The sequence below is a fragment of the Antedon mediterranea genome, chromosome 11 (genome assembly GCF_964355755.1).
Source record: "Antedon mediterranea chromosome 11, ecAntMedi1.1, whole genome shotgun sequence".
Taxonomy (NCBI): domain Eukaryota; kingdom Metazoa; phylum Echinodermata; class Crinoidea; order Comatulida; family Antedonidae; genus Antedon; species Antedon mediterranea.
The window spans coordinates 234,640-253,748 of NC_092680.1; the positions used below are offsets into that span (position 1 = coordinate 234,640).

Genomic DNA, 19,109 nt, shown 5'->3' on the forward strand with positions numbered 1-19,109 from the left:
AACATATCTCGCACAGTTCAAATATGAATTCAAGTGTTCAAAACATCAATAAGGCTGAAAGTAATGAAAAACATTAAAAAAAAAGTAAATGCCTATTGCATTTTATAAAACAGTAGATCGGTGCTATTAAATGTTACCATTTATATTTCTATACATAATAACTGTAAGTTCAAAAGTTTATTAAATACCCTTAACCTTTTATCAAGATCTTCATTTTAAGTTACTTTGAATTTGCTTAAGGCACATTTGAAAGAATTTTAATATGGTAATTGCCAACAAATATGCATTTTTCAGCTTGGAAGGTGTGAATAAAAGGTCACTTTTGATATAATATAAATATCAATTTCTTTTTGCCTTTAAAAAAAACCATTATTAATCAATATGACATTTATAATTACTATGACAAAATTATTACCTTACTAATATTTTGAAAATTATGTTAATTTACTGTTGAAATGATCACCATAAAAAAAATTGTTTTTGAAACACACAAAATATCTTTATATAATGTAGTTATGTAGTATTATGATAATAGATTTACAACTAATTAATTATACGTAATCATTAAATAGTTGTTATATTGTATGTATCACATCCCATATGCATTACGTCAACACTAGTTAGCATGTACAGACATAGATTTAGGAAATCACAAGATGACGATGTTTGATCAAATAAATTGGGATGTATTGTTGAATTTTATGACACGCAATGAAACATGACGTAAGCTCAATTTCTGATTACATTAAGAATCCCTTCTTCATTAGTCGGATTTATGAAAAGGAACCATTATATATATGTTGCTTCAGATTTATGAAAAGGAACCATTATATATATGTTGCTTCAGATATTTTTCTTTTCATTATTTTATTTTGTGTATTATATATTAATTTTTACAGGTCTACCTTTTTTAATTATGGAAAATGTTAATGTACAATAATTAAAATCCGAGTACAATAAATTACAAAATATTTGTGTTGTTATTTAAATTTAATTGTAGTAGATAATATTTATTTTTATTAATGTCTGCTATCAATCCTGAGCATTAAGTATACAGTAATTTATTTTCATTTGATGGAGATTGATATTAGGTAAGCATCTTATAAAAGCCAAGGCGTAGATGACGATTTTATGGTATTTTTTTCAGCAGAAACATGCCCTCTGAGACATGATTTAAAGCTAAAGATTTACATTGCTTCTGCTTACCTTCAAAATAGGAATAATTATATCTAGAGTAGTAGATAAGCGTCAAAAGTATTGAACATGTACAGCTCAATGATAAATAGTATTGAACATGTACAGCTCAATGATAAAAAGTATTGAACATGTACAGCTCAATGATAAATAGTATTGAACATGTACAGCTCAATGATAAAAAATATTGAACATGTACAGCTCAATGATAAATAGTGCTAATGTAAGGTCATGTTAACACCTTATTACATTGCATAGGAATTACAGTACTGTAGTATTGCTATTTATGGGACATTTTAAAGGCATCTTCTCTATACTGTTTGTGGAGAGATATCTGGAAGGCATCTTCTCTATACTGTTTGTGGAGAGATATCTGGAAGGCATCTTCTCATATTGTATAATGTATTCTATTATTATAATGTTAATAGTTTACTTATAAATAATTTATATAATTTTCTTTTTCAGATTCCCAGAAAGAAGAGATGGTGTGCGACTCCAGATCATCATCAATAGGCAGCCAACTTGTAAGTTGTCCAAGTATATAACTTACTAAAGCATCTAAAGCCTTGTTCACACTGGGTAAATTTAGCCAATGTAACTAACCAAATGTCATCGGTTAATTTGACCATTGTTCCCACTTGGATAATACAATACGATTTACCATGGATTTACCAAAATTTGCTAGTGGTGAGGCAGTGGCCTGTAAATGGTCTGATTTAGACTTTTCTTATTCAAGTTAGCCGGCAATTTGACTTAAATCCAATGCAATCGAGGCTTTATATTCAAGAAACAATATTCACCACCAACAGTGTCTGAAAGTAGAGCAAGCTATTTTGATGCTCAGATGTTGACCTTAAAATTGTACTTAAAGTAGTGCTTGATAGGACCTTGTTTCTTGGCAACACAAACAATCACAAATATTGAGTACTTCTCAACCATGAAGTCAGCAAATAATTGAATAGAAACGCGGTAAAATAAAACCGGTATAATTGTTGAAAACAGTAGGGGGCGTATCTAATGTCGTAAGATGGTTGATAGCTGAATGTTTAGGTCAAAGGTGACTCTTAAGAACAAAGTTGCTAACCTTATTACATCTTTAATCTCTGTCTACACTATCAAATTTTATTTGATGTGCCAATATATGGACATGATCACTAACATATTTGGGCATATCACTACCATATTTGGGCACATCACACTTTTTTGTCACATAAAGTTTGATAGTGTAGACAAGGCTTTATACAATGACTATGAATATATAATATAGTTTTATAACAAAATTGAGTAAAAACTGTTATATACATTTATTTTTACAATAGTTGACATAATTAATAATTCTAATGTTTTTATTAACTATTTCACCAGGCTGTTGATGAGAGTATAGACATGGTGAACCTAGGCCCCTTGGAAAGTGTACCTAAGGTTCGTTTGCGCTCAAACAAAGACAGAGAAAAACGTATGTATCTATTTCATCAAGTCAAATATAATATGCCATCTTTTTTATTTTATATCCAATAAAATTTTAAAAATTTGAGACAACGTCCAATTTCTTTCTACTCTTTTATTTTAAACACCATAATCATTTTTGAAAACTGAAAATGAATTACCTTTGTGTATGTTGTGGAGAGATTATACAGTAATAAAATTGTAATTCACAGAAATCAATGAATTCTACTACAAATAAAAATGTGTTAAAATACAACAGTTGGTGTATACCATGTGGCCAGCAGTTCTAAACGATATTTTAATGGGGGTGGGGGAGGGGTCATTTATTCATATAAATAATTATATATGGTATGTGAAAGGTTTTCAATGTTGTACAACAATATGTTGATCTATTTGTTTTTCTTTTTTTATAACTAGGTCAAAATCGAAGTGTATCTATGTTTGAACCAACAATGTAAGTGTTTTGTCATTACTTTGATTTCATTCACACTGTTCATGTTTTATGCTTTTTACTTATTCACAATTTAAAGTGTTTATTTGCAATGATATTGAGCACTCAGACACATAATAAGCAATGCATTCACATTCCACCATTTACTGGTGTAAGAATCATGTTTTATTCTTTGATGGTCATGCATGGCCACACACATACTAATGATGACCATCCAGGGAGATGTAAAATAATTTATAATAATAACAATGATTTATTTTACATATCCCTGGACCATCGAAGTAAGTTTAGCCGCAAATACTAAAAGCAAAGTTCACTTTGTGTAAATTGCACAATGAGTAACATTCAAATGGAAAATTTTTTTTTTTTTAAATCTTCTTTTTCGATTTGATTCTTGTTTCTGAATTTTTAATTTAAGTTTCCATGCACTGCAACAATCAACACTTTGCATTTTTCACACATTTTTCTATATTTGATTACTACACATAATATGAGAAATATATTTAATTTTGGTATTCTTTTCATTTATAATGTTTTTAATTTCTGAATTTTCTTTCCACATTTAGCTTTATGCTATCCGTTCTTTTAATCATCAAACAGTTTATCTTTCACACACATTTTATTTCCTAAACAGTTCCAGCTCTTTTTTCATTCAGCTCCATTGGCTATCTTTCTTGCATACATTCATTCTTTTTCTGATTTATATCTGCCACCACTCTTTGTCCTGGTTTCCTTGCTCACATTGTCCATGTTGGCAGTGAGTATGCAGTGGCTAACTTATCTCATTTTTACAGGCCCAAAGCTCATTCCACATCACACCCTAAGCCCAAGACAATTGCTGATCACCAGTAAGTTTAAAAATGTGTTAGTTATTTTTGTTTTGTTAAACCAATGAACCTGGTAATGGTATGCAAGGCCACCCTCAACTAGCCTAGTCCCTTTAGTTAGGGTGGTTTGAGTGTCCATGTGTCTAGTTATATTACAGGGCTTGTTTTAAATGGTCGTTTAAAATGGTTTAGCAAAAACAGAATTAACAAACCATTTATTCATGTTCATTCAAACTCTTTTCAGTGGTCATCTCACTTTTACTTTGTTATGCACTGGCTTTGTTTCAAAACTTTTGTTAAGTTTCTTTTTATTTGCATGTTGTTTATAATTTGCATGTCACCTACTAACAATTAATGTGATATCATGATGATATCACTCACTATTCAATTATATATATGTATTAATGTGATATATAATGATATACCACTATTCAATTACATGTATTAATATCATATGTAATGATATACCACTATTCATTACATATATCTATATGTGTTTGATTTATATATAATTATATTGAAGAATAACTGCATCAGTAAGTAATTTATTCAATTAACATTCCATCTGAAAATTCGTGTTGTGATTTTTATTTCTAATTGTAAAAATTTAAATTAAAGAATACTTTGTTATCACTCAACTAAAGTAACAAAGCTCTACTAGTAATACAGAACTAATACAATGCATGCTGTCTATGTAATTTACATTGTTTTGTCATTTATTTGTAAGTATTTAATAATTTAGTAATGTGTTACAGGAAATTGGGTTGAATTAAGTTTGTTGTCTTATGAGTCAGGTGGCTTACCTGGACACAGTCATCCTCTTAATATTAATTATCAATTTCATTAATGCCTTGCTTTATTTCAATACTTTTTGAACAATACATTAAACCATTACTTCAATTCATCTAAACTAAATCTCTAATTCAGTAAGAACACAATAATATACAATTATGTCAGTTTCTTTACCTACAAATAGTTGATCTTAATATTACTAAATATTCCTACCTTTAATGTTACACCAGACATATTTTTAGATTCATAACAGTAGCTTTTGAATAGTATTTAAAACATGTTTATTTTGTTTTAAATTTATTCTCACTTCACACGGCTTTACCACCTCAGATCACTGAAGTTAAGCAACGTTGGGCCTGGTTAGAGCTTGGATGGGAGACCATCTGGGGTGTTGTATAAATGGTGGTACTGGGGTCCCATTAGGCATTTTAAACCAGCACTGCTGACTCTTATGGCAGCCCCTGCATCTAGTATCTGCCTAAAAAAATAATTAATTGACATGGTTGTTTGTGACAGAGGTCAGAAGTTTCATGACCCGACCAACTTATTTTGCTTGGATGAAGTTTTAATGGAAGGTTCCCGTCATGTCAGGCAAATTACAAAATTTTCTCTTCAATTATTATTATACATTTATTTTATCAATTTATAGGATAAGTAAAATAACATCAGAAGAGGTTCCAATGGAATCAGATGAACTTGAAGGAGATCCGGAGTACAATGAATTCCTCAAATCACGGCGAAGAAAACAAGCACGTATGTCATTGACAGAATTTTTAGGTGACCCCCGTAACTTCCAAGATGAAGAAGAACGGACAGATATTATAAAGAGAGACAATCAACCTAAACATCGTATGTATCACCTTTTTTACCCATATCGGACAGGCAGCAGTGCATCTTATTTCATTTCACTTACATTTCATTTTATTTCAGTTCATTCAATTTTACTAACAGACACAAATTAAAACAAAAAGAAACATTGTTAACTGTATGAACTGAGGATAACCCAAGAAAGTTTAATAACAAACTGGAAACTTTAATGGAAATGTAATTTTGGATTTTTACAAAAACGTAGAGTAATGTATACGGCCTAAAAGCTACAGTTTTTGTTCAAAGAATTGCATAAACTTGAAAACAATAATCTATGACCCAAAATCTCGCCCTCAAGTTTCTTTCTGTAATACAAACCAAAATAAAAGTAACAGTACATCCTATGTTTATTTTTCTTCTTTATTTTAAGGTAATCCAATGAGAAAGTTCAGTTTTCTGAAACAAAAAACAAAAAAAGAAAAGGTAAGTTTAACTATACAGGTACTGGTGGTTGCACTGTCTGGCTATAAGTTTATTTAAACATTTTCTAGATAGGTAAATTCAAACATAAACATGCTCTTCCATATTAATGAAAGCTTCTGAAGGACTTGACATATACATTTCGATCCTTGTTGATTGGTACTGTTAAACCTCTCTTTTGTGCCTAAAACATCTGTTTATTTTACTTACGTGGTTTTACGTGGTCTGTTGGTTTTACTTACGTGTTGGTTTTACATGGTCTGTTGGTTTTACTTACGTGTTGGTTTTACGTGGTCTGTTGGTTTTACTTGCAGAAAGAACGTGAAGAAAACCGTGCAAAGCATCAATTTGTAGGAGTTGTATTCTCCAATAACAAAAAGTGCCATCAATGTGAAAAGTCTGTTACCAACAAAGACGCCTTGCAATGTTCAAGTAAGCATTATAACATTCCTTATTGCAGTAACACCCTGTATTTAGTTGCAGTAACACCCTGTATTTAGTTGCACACTAGATGTATTTATTTGAAGGTTGACGCTGCATGGCTCTCACATCATAAACTAAGTTTGCTGTGGTCCCTATATATTATATATATATATATATATATATATATCAGTCAATCTTTCAACTCATGCAATATTCTCCATCATCCAACCATGGAGAAGGAATTAGCCAGAATCCATAAACATTCATTATTTGTATACTTTCCATCCACCTATTTTAATTTTATTTATTATGTAAGCTAGTTACACTGTTTTTATTTTCATTGTATACATTTGTTGTTCTTTCTACAGTCTGTCAAGTGATTGTACATAATAGTTCATGTAAAGATAATGTTGTTTCCTGTACAAAGCCTTCCAGGCATCCAAAACAGGTAATCTATTATTTTATATAAATACCATTAATGTGTTGATATTTTATTAATTGCATTTTGCATTGTTTTTTAATTTAAAAAATGTTTGTTGATTAATCAAAGATTGAAAATAATACATTTAGGTTTGTTTTGACAAAGAGATTATTAATAGAATTTAACTATTAATATAGATTTTTAATTACATTTTACTAAATGTTGTTTGTAGTTTTTATATAAATTATAATATAATATAATTCACATGAAAGCCCACATCCATATCCTCTTGCCAACCAGCATTCATTATTATCAATACTCAAAATAAAATAATTGTATTTTCCACTAGATACAAAGTGTTGTAATATTTAGACTCATGGCCCAGTGTTTTACCTATTTAGAATTTAATTCCGCACAAGGTACAAAATCTTAAATGAAAAAATGTTATCTACTTGGTTATCTGCAATTGATATTGCGGATAATCCTTGATTGATTGCAAGGATTTCTTTTGTTATCTACTTGGTTATCTGCAATTGATATTGCGGATAATCCTTGATTGATTGCAAGGATTTCTTTTGTTATCTACTTGGTTATCTGCAATTGATATTGCGGATAATCCTTGATTGATTGCAAGGATTTCTTTTGCTATCTACTTGGTTATCTGCAATTGATATTGCGGATAATCCTTGATTGATTGCAAGGATTTCTTTTGTTATCTACTTGGTTATCTGCAATTGATATTGCGGATAATCCTTGATTGATTGCAAGGATTTCTTTTGCTATCTACTTGGTTATCTGCAATTGATATTGCGGATAATCCTTGATTGATTGCAAGGATTTCTTTTGTTATCTACTTGGTTATCTGCAATTGATATTGCGGATAATCCTTGATTGATTGCAAGGATTTCTTTTGCTATCTACTTGGTTATCTGCAATTGATATTGCGGATAATCCTTGATTGATTGCAAGGATTTCTTTTGTTATCTACTTGGTTATCTGCAATTGATATTGCGGATAATCCTTGATTGATTGCAAGGATTTCTTTTGCTATCTACTTGGTTATCTGCAATTGATATTGCGGATAATCCTTGATTGATTGCAAGGATTTCTTTTGTTATCTACTTGGTTATCTGCAATTGATATTGCGGATAATCCTTGATTGATTGCAAGGATTTCTTTTGCTATCTACTTGGTTATCTGCAATTGATATTGCGGATAATCCTTGATTGATTGCAAGGATTTCTTTTCCTATTCTTCTTTTTTTCCACGATTTTTGTTGCATCTGTAAATCTTGTGAACATCAAATTGTATAACATTGTCAGAAGATTGACTCTAAATATAGATGTGCAGGAAACTGAATAAAACTGTAAATCATATCAAGAGTCAACATTGTATAAAGTAAAAATGAAGTGTGGCACAAGAAATGATGCGTGCATGAACGTTTAAAAGTAGATGGCACACACACACAAGGAACGTAGAATGGCGGTTTTTTTTCCTGTTCTTCACACCTTTCAATTCTATTCATTTTCATAAACTTCAAATGCAAAATTAAGACATGCATGTTGAATTTGTGTACAACCTCAGGATGAATGGTGACCCCTAATTTTGTTAACTTATTATGGATGATTGAATTCATGTGACATTTTGTCGATCAAATCATAATATTTTTCTGCATTAATTTATAATAAATAATAATCAACACATGCACGGACAACCCAAACTTGTCATGATGATTTCTAGATTTTAACCTGTTTAATGAAATATAGCCAGCATGAATTCACAGAGCCTAACTGTCATTCATATGCAAGATTTTACAAAATTAAATTCACATGCAACTGCTAGATCCTCAGTTAAAAGATAGATTAATCTTTTTGAGGTAGAGACCGTGAAATTTGAACAAATACAAGTATTAGTAAACCCAAAATATGCACTTTTACTTGTCTTCTCGTTGGCTCTTTTATCAATATTGCCACAGACATCAATCTCCTACCCTACTATCAACATTGCCTCTGACATCACTACACTTTTAGGTAGGTCATTAGTTCTTTTATCAATATTGCCACAGACATCAATCTCCTACCCTACTATCAACATTGCCTCTGACATCACTACACTTTTAGGTAGGTCATTAGTTCTTTTATCAATATTGCCATACAACAGTCTGCTTACACTCTTTACCGTTTCAACATTGCCTCTGCCATCACTACACTTTTAGTCAGCTCATTAGCTCTTTTTTCCAGAATATGATCCTGCGATACTTTGGTCACTCGCTCGTCAAACCTACAATTTCAGAGGTGATACATATTTTTCTCAATTTATGAGCAGCAGCTGTCTAACAAAACTTGAAATTTTTGCTTTAAAGTCACATCGAACAATTTCTTTTGTCATCATTTTTATTTTATTTAAGTTAATTTACGTTACAGAAATAGCAACATAAAGTATGTCTGTTGTGATATCTGCCATTTTGTGATCCATGCATAGCCAACTATATACTGTACAGTTGGCTAATAGATGATGACAAGCTCCAATAAGTTGCACTGCGCTGCATGCAGTCTGAAGCCTATTTCCCACTAAGTGAATTTAAACCAAATCCAATGTTTTTACAAAAAAATCTTGTTACCCTTTCTACTACAAGAACAAATAGTTGCTATTTTCATACCTCTATGTATCTGCCCTGTTTTGCATGAGCGCTCAAAAACGTGTCATTTCCTGAGTTATGATTGGTTGCACAATTGTTTTATTTGAACTACTAATTTCACTCAAGTGAAAAACAAAGCATTTTTCTTAGAAAGGGATTTGAAATAGAAAAATAATAAACACTTATGTTTCACTTAGTGAAAAGTAGGCAAATTTGTAATGTTTATACTGTATAGCATGGATTACAAAATGTAAAGACTTCAATAGATGTATTATTGCTATGTTGTATCATTGCACCAGCGAAACTGTTATTTTATTTCTTTTTTTTTAATTACTCTTAATTTGTCGACACTGTAGTACAAGATCTAACAACTATATTGTTTGTGTACCTTCTTTTTGGTTCTATACCTTATTTTTGCACGCGCATTTAATAATGAATTCATCATTTATCTATATTAGCAAATGCATTATGAGCAGCTTTTTCTAGCAAAAATAACATCATTTTTTATTTAGAATTTTGATAATATCATTTAACAGTTTATTTCAGTGTCTAAATAAATTATTATTTGTTTAAATTTTAAATGTATATAAACTGAAACACCATTATTTTTCAAGAAATATCAGCTGCTCTATGTCATTACTAATTAAATTAACAATAGTATTATTAATACAGTATTTATTATTTTGACCATCCTGGTATAAGCACCAACTGCTAAACAATTAAATCAATCATAATTTAATAGTTTATATTGCTAATATATGATGCCCGGGTAAGAAAAAGGCTTTAAATAGTTTTGTTGTCCATGAGGATGGTATATTGTGATTGTTATTGGAATAAGAGAGTTCTTTTAGATTTGTTGAATCATTAGTTATTTACTCAAAAGTCACATTTCCATAAGCAAATCATTTTCTAAGCAAATCATTTTCTATTTTTATTTTAAAATAGTTTTTTTAATATATAATATTGATTCAAAAGTCATCAAGCAAACCTTTTGCTTCATTATAAGCAAATCATTATTTTTTGAAATTTTTTGTAGATTTAATATTTAATTATTCAAAAGTTAAGCAAAAGCAAACTTCTGACTTCATTATTCAATTTTCATAAATAAATATTTATGTTTTATTACATATTATTGATATTTATTTAATTTATCAATCAATATTCTTATTTTGTAATAGATTCAGAGGTCAACGACCAGCTTCAAAGAGCGAACAGTTTCAACAAAACCTTCAGGTATTGTAACTTATAAACCTTGACCAACTATTTGTCTCCCTCTATTGACTTAAAAAGTAACAGGAATACTTAGGCTTGTATTACACAGACTTGTGCATGTTATTTTGGTAATTGCAGATTAATTAAATTATAATAATAGGAATACAGTAAGCGTTACATAATAATTTTAATATTGCAGATCAATTGATTTCGATATTTTTAAAGAGTAACCAAAATTTGCCATAGAATTATGAAGTTTTGTCATGAATTATGGAACCATACAAATCCTATAAGTAATATTAAAATACTGAATCTTTTAATTGATTTTCTAAAAATGAATTTAACCAAGATCGTGAAAAGTAATTTTGCAAACATTGAAATGATTTCTTATAGCCCTTCATCCTAGTCACTCTGTACGTGAAAGACCCAAATCTATGCTGCCTTCTACTTTGGGAATGGTAAGTGACATTTTAGTATTTTAAGCTGAATTATATTTAAGTCGATATGGTACTTTTAAAATCATCTGTTTAACAAAAAAAATATTTTAAGTATATTTTGTGAGGATGGTCCATCCATTAGGGACCATCAAAACAATTCAATTTAAATTTGTTTTACAAATGATATATTTCCTGTCCTGTTTCACAAGAACACTGAACTACTGTATTTATCTAATCTTTTAGTCACCAATTTTCTATTACCTTATATAATCAAAACCTTATATATACCTTGTATATCTACATTTATATATTAGTCATTTATTAATTTCCACTTCATAGACAATAAATGGGAAACAAAAATTGAACAAAATCTAAAGTGAATTTCATACACAAATTTAACTGCCACTTTCCACACACTAGAGAAATAATTTATTCAAAATATTCCTTACAATGTCCAATTTAAGAAAATAATGTTAAAGGTTAATTAGTAAATGAAAGTTATTACTGAAACTGAAACTTGTAAATTTGCATTTCCTTGAATAGTTACATGGCAGATAGTGTCCCTGGTTTACAGTATTAGCCAGATAAATTCTTATTATTATTACATTTTGTACCTATTTTATGGATTTTAATGAAAATAAAACATCCATTCTTTATGCAATGGGTGTAGTGCAGAGGTCAGGGTTGAAAGGTCATCGGTATTCCCAGGTCAGCATAATTTATTTCTATTAACTTATAGAGTAGTCATTTATCTTATGTTGCTACAAGCTACCGAGTTAGTTTCACTGAGCTATGTTTTTTATTTAAGTATCTACTGTATGCTCCCTACTTAAGTATCTACTGTATGCTCCCTACTTCAAGAATTGGAAATGTACAGTTTGGGAGTGTTTTTAAAACAAGCACTAAAACGGCTAGATTTCAGTTTAAATTTAATATAAATAAATATAATGCTTTTCATCAAATATAAAACACAGCCAGAGAGAAACTTCATAGTACTGATATACATAAATATATATAAATATATATACATATATCGTTATCGTTTCAAAAATTAATTAATTAATTTTCAGTGTATCACCGGGCGGTTTGGAATTTATTTCTATGCCTGTTGTGTTTATATATATATAAAAGTATCTCTCAAGATCCCGCTTAGTGAATAAATATACTGAATTATAGATGAGGGCGTATCAAATTGATCTCTGGTGCGCGTGCGTACAACTGAGGACTAGTTGTGTTCCAACCGTACCACGCCGAGAATGTTAAAGGGTCGTTATCCGATCGAGTTAAAGAACAATACCATGAAAGCCCCAGTGGTCTAATGGTTAGGGCAACTGCATATCAAGCAGACGGTCCGAGTTCGAGTCTCGGTTGGGGCGACTTTTTCTCATTCTCCCAGATTTCCTCATCTTTATCGTTTCAAAAATTAATTAAATAATTTTCAGTGTATCACCGGGCGGTTTGGAATTTATTTCTATGCCTGTTGTGTAAATATATATACATATATATAAATATATATACATATATAAACAAATCAGGCAAAGAACATTAATTCTAAACCGCCCGGTGATATACTGAAATTTAATTAATTAATTTGAAACGATAAAGATGAGGAAATCTGTGAGAATGAGAAAAAGTCGCCCCAATCGAGACTCGAACTCGGACCGCCTGCTATAAATATAATGCTTTTCATCAAATGTAAAACACACAGCCAGAGAGAAACTTCATAGTACTGATATACATTAGTTATTGTAATAAAATGATTATCATTTTTGGTCATGAAACAAGATATGTTAATTGTTGTGTACTACATCATGAAATGGTAAAACATTCAACTCCAAATTTGTTCATAACAATATATATTATACTTGACCTGACCTATAATGTTTACATTGTTTCTTTATGTACATTAGTCGTATTCGGCTACTGAAATTGCATTTTTTTTTATTGCATAGTGATTAATTGATTGATTTGATTTATAAACGTGGTTGATAAACTCGTGCAACGTGCTACATCAACATCTAGTAATTAATCCACACGTTTACATGCTCCATTATAACAACAATTTATGCTGCTGCTGTAGTTTTTCCACGACTTAGCTACTTTCTTTTGCCAGTCAGAGACTTGTGCAAATATCATTCCAAGAAATTATCTCCAGCTTTTCCTGAAAAACGCAAAATGTGCACTTTAGTGACAGAGGTTGTAAATTAGCAAAATGTGCACTTTAGTGACAAAGGTTGTATAATCAGCTAAATGTTGATAGAGTGCCTGTCTTTGCTTTTAAAATTTTGTTTTATCTCCAACGATCTCAATTTATGCTTAATATTCGACTGTACATTGTTTAAAATCTTGCATGTTTTCTCCTTTTCTTTTTTTAACCATTTCACATTTATTTTTTGAATTGTTGCTGAGGATTTTCAGTTTCCCAATAAAAGTACAGATTAGAAAAGTTGCAACATCTATTAAGCTCTGTCTACACTATCAAACTTTATGTGACAAAAAAATGTGATGTGCCCTGTATATCACTAGCATATTTGGGAATATCACTACCATTTTTGGACAAATCTCACATTTTTTTCAAACTAGTTTGATAGTGTAGACAGAACTTACATTTTTTATCAATGTTGCAATGTATTGTTTATTTCAGCATACAGCCAAGTATGACTTATTGTCATGTTTTTTATCTAGCTCAACTAATTGTATACAATGTTTTCTTTAGATTAATGTGAATAATAGTTCACCGGATGTTAAAGCCTTCCACAGGACAAGTTTCATTGCATCGTATGTATACCATTATCTATATATAAATTTACGTAAGGGCAAAATTCGGTAAATCGCGCCTTACTTCTAGAATGTTTACTCGATGGTATATAAAGTTGGTTCGTGCTTTCAATACTGATTTTAACCACCTGATGTAACCCTGTTTACTAATTAAATGGAGTTCGATAATTAGTTATTGACGATTAAAACGAATTTAGGTTCAACGATTTGCCCCAAATAGGGGTGTTTTCCGATCGTGGTATACACTGTCCAATGCATGTCTATCTTGAAAAATACCCGCATACAATAATACGAGGATGCTTCGCATTTTCCTATCTCCTCCTACGATAATTGTTTTTAATGGATGAAAACCGGTTGAACAGCTCGAGTACAGCATCATAATGTTGAAGACAGACCTATTTTCTTAAAAACATACTATTTTGATAGATTTAATATACATTTATACAAATGTATTGATTTCCGATGAATGGAACATTCCAATAATAACTCTTTGCTTTAACACAAGTACCACCAGCTGTAGGTAAATTTATTGGCCCTTGGGGAATTAACCTAAAACCTATATATAGATATAGTATTGCAATAAATACGTATTAACATTTGTGGTCGCCATTTAATTTACTGTGAGTGTGGGTACTGTTAGATGTATAACACAATCATGTACAAATAAACGTATTACTGTGAGTGTAGGCCCTACTGTTATATAGAACGTACAATATACAAATAAACTGTAGTACTGACAGTTGCTTCTCAACGTTTGTATTAATTAATAATTACAAAGAATATAAACGTTGTAGTGGTACGTGTATCGTTACATGTACTACCGTATTCTATTTCAATCGACTATGACAGTGACAGTTTTAACAATAAAGTATTAAGTCGCAAATGTGTTACTGTATCAAGTGGTATATTATTTATAGGCCTGTGAGTAGGCCCTACTGTTATACAAAACGTACAATATACAAATAAACTGTACTACTGACAGTTGCTTCTCAATGTTTGTATTAATTAATAATTACAAAGAATATAAACGTTGTAGTGGTACGTGTATCGTTACATGTACATGCTATTTCAATGGACTATAACAGTGACAGTTTTAACAAAGTATTAAATCGCAAATGTGTTACTGTATCAAGTGGTATATTATTTATAGGCCTATCAAACATGAAAAACATATTTCGTTACTGAGTAGATAAAGAATATATTAAAACAGTGTTCTTCTTTGTACCCATATCCTCTTCCCCATCCCTCAACCCTAATGTTACACACAAAACACAAATTGGGTTTGTTTAAATGAGTCCAAATAACAAATTTGGACTAATTTTGGAAGTAATTCCCAGTGTGCTAATTTCAGTTTAATACATAAATCATCGTGTCTATTTATTCGTTTCTGTAAACAATAATAACTACTGTATTATCATCCTGCGGTACGTACATTTGAAATCGCCAGTTTTGTTACGCTGAAATTACTGTGTATTCGAGAACCATCTGTGTGCACGAACTAGATGGTACGCACGACCTAGATGGTACGCGAGCGAAGTGAGCGTACCATCTAGTTCTTGTAATTACACCAAATTTAGTTACTCAAAAATAATATAATAATAAAACAATATTTAAATTAATCCCAATAAAAACACTTAATTATCAACCACAAATTTATGAATTTTTATTTTAATGAACCAAATTTATAACATCATGATAAATAAACATGTTAAGAGGAGAAGTTGAAAAGAGAGTTTTTACTGTAGTTAGTTCTGTTTAATTGTTCTGCTTTGTTTTTTTTTTATAGAAGAATGGAAGACACAACTGATGCTGATATGACATTGATAAATCCAAGGTAAGTTTTTATGTTAATAGACAGTTTGGGCAACCTCCGTATTGTTCTTATCACACCTACCGTTTACTAAAAATACTAAATCAAATCCTCTCAATAGTCTGCATTTATTGTTTTCTCCCAATGATTATTTTAGCATTCTTTTTATTGCATCTATTTATAAATGTTTTATTTGTCCTGCTGTGAGATTGCAACTAAAAATGTTTACTGAAATAAATAATAACAAGAGCAATCAGAGAGTTGAGAGTTGTGAATTCTGCCAAGACTAAAAAAACACAGTAACGATAACCTGCGCAAACATGTGCGCATCCATGTAGTAAAAAAAAAACATCTTGTCAGAAAGACAGACAATCAAATGAATGATGGTGTTATGTCTAGGTGGAGGAAATATATGGGACAAACAAACATACAATCAATGATGAGGGTAAAACATTCTGGGTGGAGGAAATAATAGGTTCATTAACACAATCTAAACACATTGATAACAAAATCATTAAGAGTTTTTCTTTTCTAGATTAGGTTCATATTTATTAACAAAATATTCATATAAATTATAATGATAATCTGTAGGCTTATGTAAATATACTTCCCTCTAATCTAGATTACATTGATTGATATAATTTAGTGTTTTTTTCTGTATCTTTTTACCTTAAACTCAGGCAGGTATTACATTTAATAAATAATATCAAACCTGGCCTAACCTCCTTTTGGTATATATTCCAATCCATTATAATACTGGTGATAATACGAATATTATTATCAAGTACGTAGGATTTTAGCTGGTAATTGTCTGAATTGAATGTTTTGCTTTCACAACCTTCTAAAACACCTGAAACACAAGTACTTGCTTTAATTGCTACCATTAAATTTGAATTACTATTCAGTAGGCGGACTTTACACAGATTTCTGTATATACTAGAATTCATTATGTGATTGTGGAAGATTGAGTTAAGGTTGCGCATTTCTGATAGATAAGAGAAAGTAGTTTGACATATAGCGACGTTTGTTTAGATTCTGCCGTTTGCATGTGAAAGATGCTGATTAATGGATCACGTTGTCTAGCATGATTTTGTAACAAGCCGGATACTGACAATTGTCTAATACAACCTGGGATATTACATACAAGTGCATTGACCATTTTATTCTTAAGGATCATACATACATACTGTTATATCAGTCAAAAACTTGAGCAAATATGTCTGTTTCATCATTGAGGCATCCCCTACATGCATCTCCTCATATTTTAAGGAGAGGAACAGCGATTGTTGATAGTGATGACGATAATTATGATTTTTCTCGATACAGCTTAAATAGTACCCATTCAGCCTCTATTGAATCACTGGATGATGTACAGTATGATTATGATGAAGACATTGCTATGAAAGGCCCTGAACCAGAATCATGGAGTGCAACAATGGACAAAAAGGTATATTTAAATTTTATTAATTAGAAGTAATAACAGATGTTGTTGGCAAACTCCACACCGAGGTGCACACCATACAGATAGGCCTGGTGTGTACAATCTCTGGGGTTGGGCTAGGTGTGAATATTTTAATAAATCTATATTTACTCTCATATATAACACAATCTAATTTAAATTACCATGATATTCTGAAATTTACAATTTAACATTGTGTTAACACATTGACTGCCAAGGCATTTTCCGTAATTTCTGTCCCAGTGCCAAGTCCCGTTTACATATTAAATTACAGTTTGAAAGTGTAACATCTGGTCACAGACTATCATGATGTCATTCAAAATACGATGGCGGGAAAAACCGTTGAGACGTATAAATACGTCACTGGCAATGGTCCAACAATTTTATTGACTTTGCCAGGAACGTAAATATACGTCGGGGATTTTCCGCGCTAAAATCGGTCAAACCTATCATCGAGAGATAAAAACAGTAAACCACACTGAATCATTTCATCCTTTATTATTTTTATTTACTATTAGCGCAATTTATGACATGTTTGAGATGATTATATTGAGTGTGAGGGCGCCATCGTATCAACCATATTCAATGCATGAGGGAATAAACACAAACAAACATATGACATTTATTTTTAGATTATCGTTTACGTACATCATTCATAAACTGCCATGCGATAATTCCTGTTCCAATCACCACTGCCAGTGATTCTACATACAATACAAAAGTGCTACGATTTTGACGTAGTATTACGTCTTGGCAAGTAGCGACACGCAATTTTTGACGTATAAATACGCCGTGGCAGTGAACGTGTTAAACATTGAAGTTGGAAAAAAAACCTATAAACATAGACAGACTCAATACTGTACTCACACATGTCACACACTGACCTTATCAACTATTGTTTTACTATTACATTTCATTATTTGTTCTATTTGTTATTAGTAGACAAATTTCAGTGTGCAAATGACATTTTATTTTGATTTTAATTAATGTCAGCATGTAATATTATTATCTGACATTTTGAAGTTTTCTTGGTACATTACTTAGTATTAGCTTAGTTTCTAGTATTTAGAATGATTTCAGGCTAGCTTAGCTGTCTCCTTTTTAAGATGTAAATAAACAAAAGATAAGAACATAGACAATGTTTTATAGCCATGTACATTGGGCTAACAAAATAGAATATAGGCTAGTCAAATCTACACAAATCTACAGTGCTTACAATGGACTGTCAAGGAAAATATATTGCACAATCCAAACTGTACTATTCCCAATATGTATGTTTCTTTGTAATATAATTATTTAACTAAATAGTGTACACATTTAATATTGGTATCTAGCTATTAATACCTGTAATTCTATTGCATTTGCATTCAAACAAATATTTTTCAATTATTGCATGAGGATTTTTGTTTTTTTATGGGTTTTGACTTATTTTGTGACATGTTATAAGTGGTTATGTAAGACAACAATTTAAGCCTTTAGGATACTTGTTTTTCATATATTTTTATGAATTGTTTAAAGTATACCTGAATATATATTTTTAACATTTTAATATTTCTTTCTTCTTGCAGTCTCTTAAGAAAATGAACACAAGGGATATTAAAAGACAGGACCACATATTTGGTAAAGATAACATTTTTCAAAACTGTTACTAATTAATTAGCAAACAGATTATTTATTGGTTTGGAACCTAGAGTTTTTTTAATACATTCTTAGAATTCAGCAATTCTGATTCTCTACGACTAACTGGCAACATTAGCATAATGTTGTAAAAAAGTTGGTGTTAAATTTACTAAATAATATAATATTAACTAGCATTGATTGACATCACATTTATATTGAATCATGTTCTATGATAATAAGGAGATGTGAAATATGCACTATGTAAATAAATAAATAAATGAATAAGAGACAGTGCATCTTTAAAGAGCTCAAGA

At 30.6% G+C, this 19,109-nt stretch overlaps 1 protein-coding gene across 4 annotated transcripts in view; it reads left to right on the forward strand.

Annotated features, from left to right (window-relative positions):
• LOC140063146 (rho guanine nucleotide exchange factor 28-like) overlaps nt 1–19,109 on the forward strand; it is a 76,280-nt gene that overhangs the window by 38,482 nt on the left and 18,689 nt on the right. For 2 of the 4 annotated variants that reach the window (XM_072109596.1, XM_072109595.1), the window contains 15 exons: nt 1,660–1,718; nt 2,560–2,650; nt 3,058–3,094; nt 3,886–3,939; nt 5,360–5,559; nt 5,948–6,000; nt 6,312–6,429; nt 6,789–6,868; nt 9,082–9,135; nt 10,658–10,712; nt 11,085–11,149; nt 13,845–13,906; nt 15,693–15,740; nt 17,043–17,163; nt 18,744–18,795. In XM_072109596.1, coding sequence (XP_071965697.1) covers nt 1,660–1,718; nt 2,560–2,650; nt 3,058–3,094; nt 3,886–3,939; nt 5,360–5,559; nt 5,948–6,000; nt 6,312–6,429; nt 6,789–6,868; nt 9,082–9,135; nt 10,658–10,712; nt 11,085–11,149; nt 13,845–13,906; nt 15,693–15,740; nt 17,043–17,163; nt 18,744–18,795 — 1,149 coding nt within the window. The remainder of the gene's footprint in view (nt 1–1,659; nt 1,719–2,559; nt 2,651–3,057; nt 3,095–3,885; nt 3,940–5,359; nt 5,560–5,947; nt 6,001–6,311; nt 6,430–6,788; nt 6,869–9,081; nt 9,136–10,657; nt 10,713–11,084; nt 11,150–13,844; nt 13,907–15,692; nt 15,741–17,042; nt 17,164–18,743; nt 18,796–19,109) is intronic. The other 2 variants (XM_072109598.1, XM_072109599.1) reach the window with 2 other exon arrangements.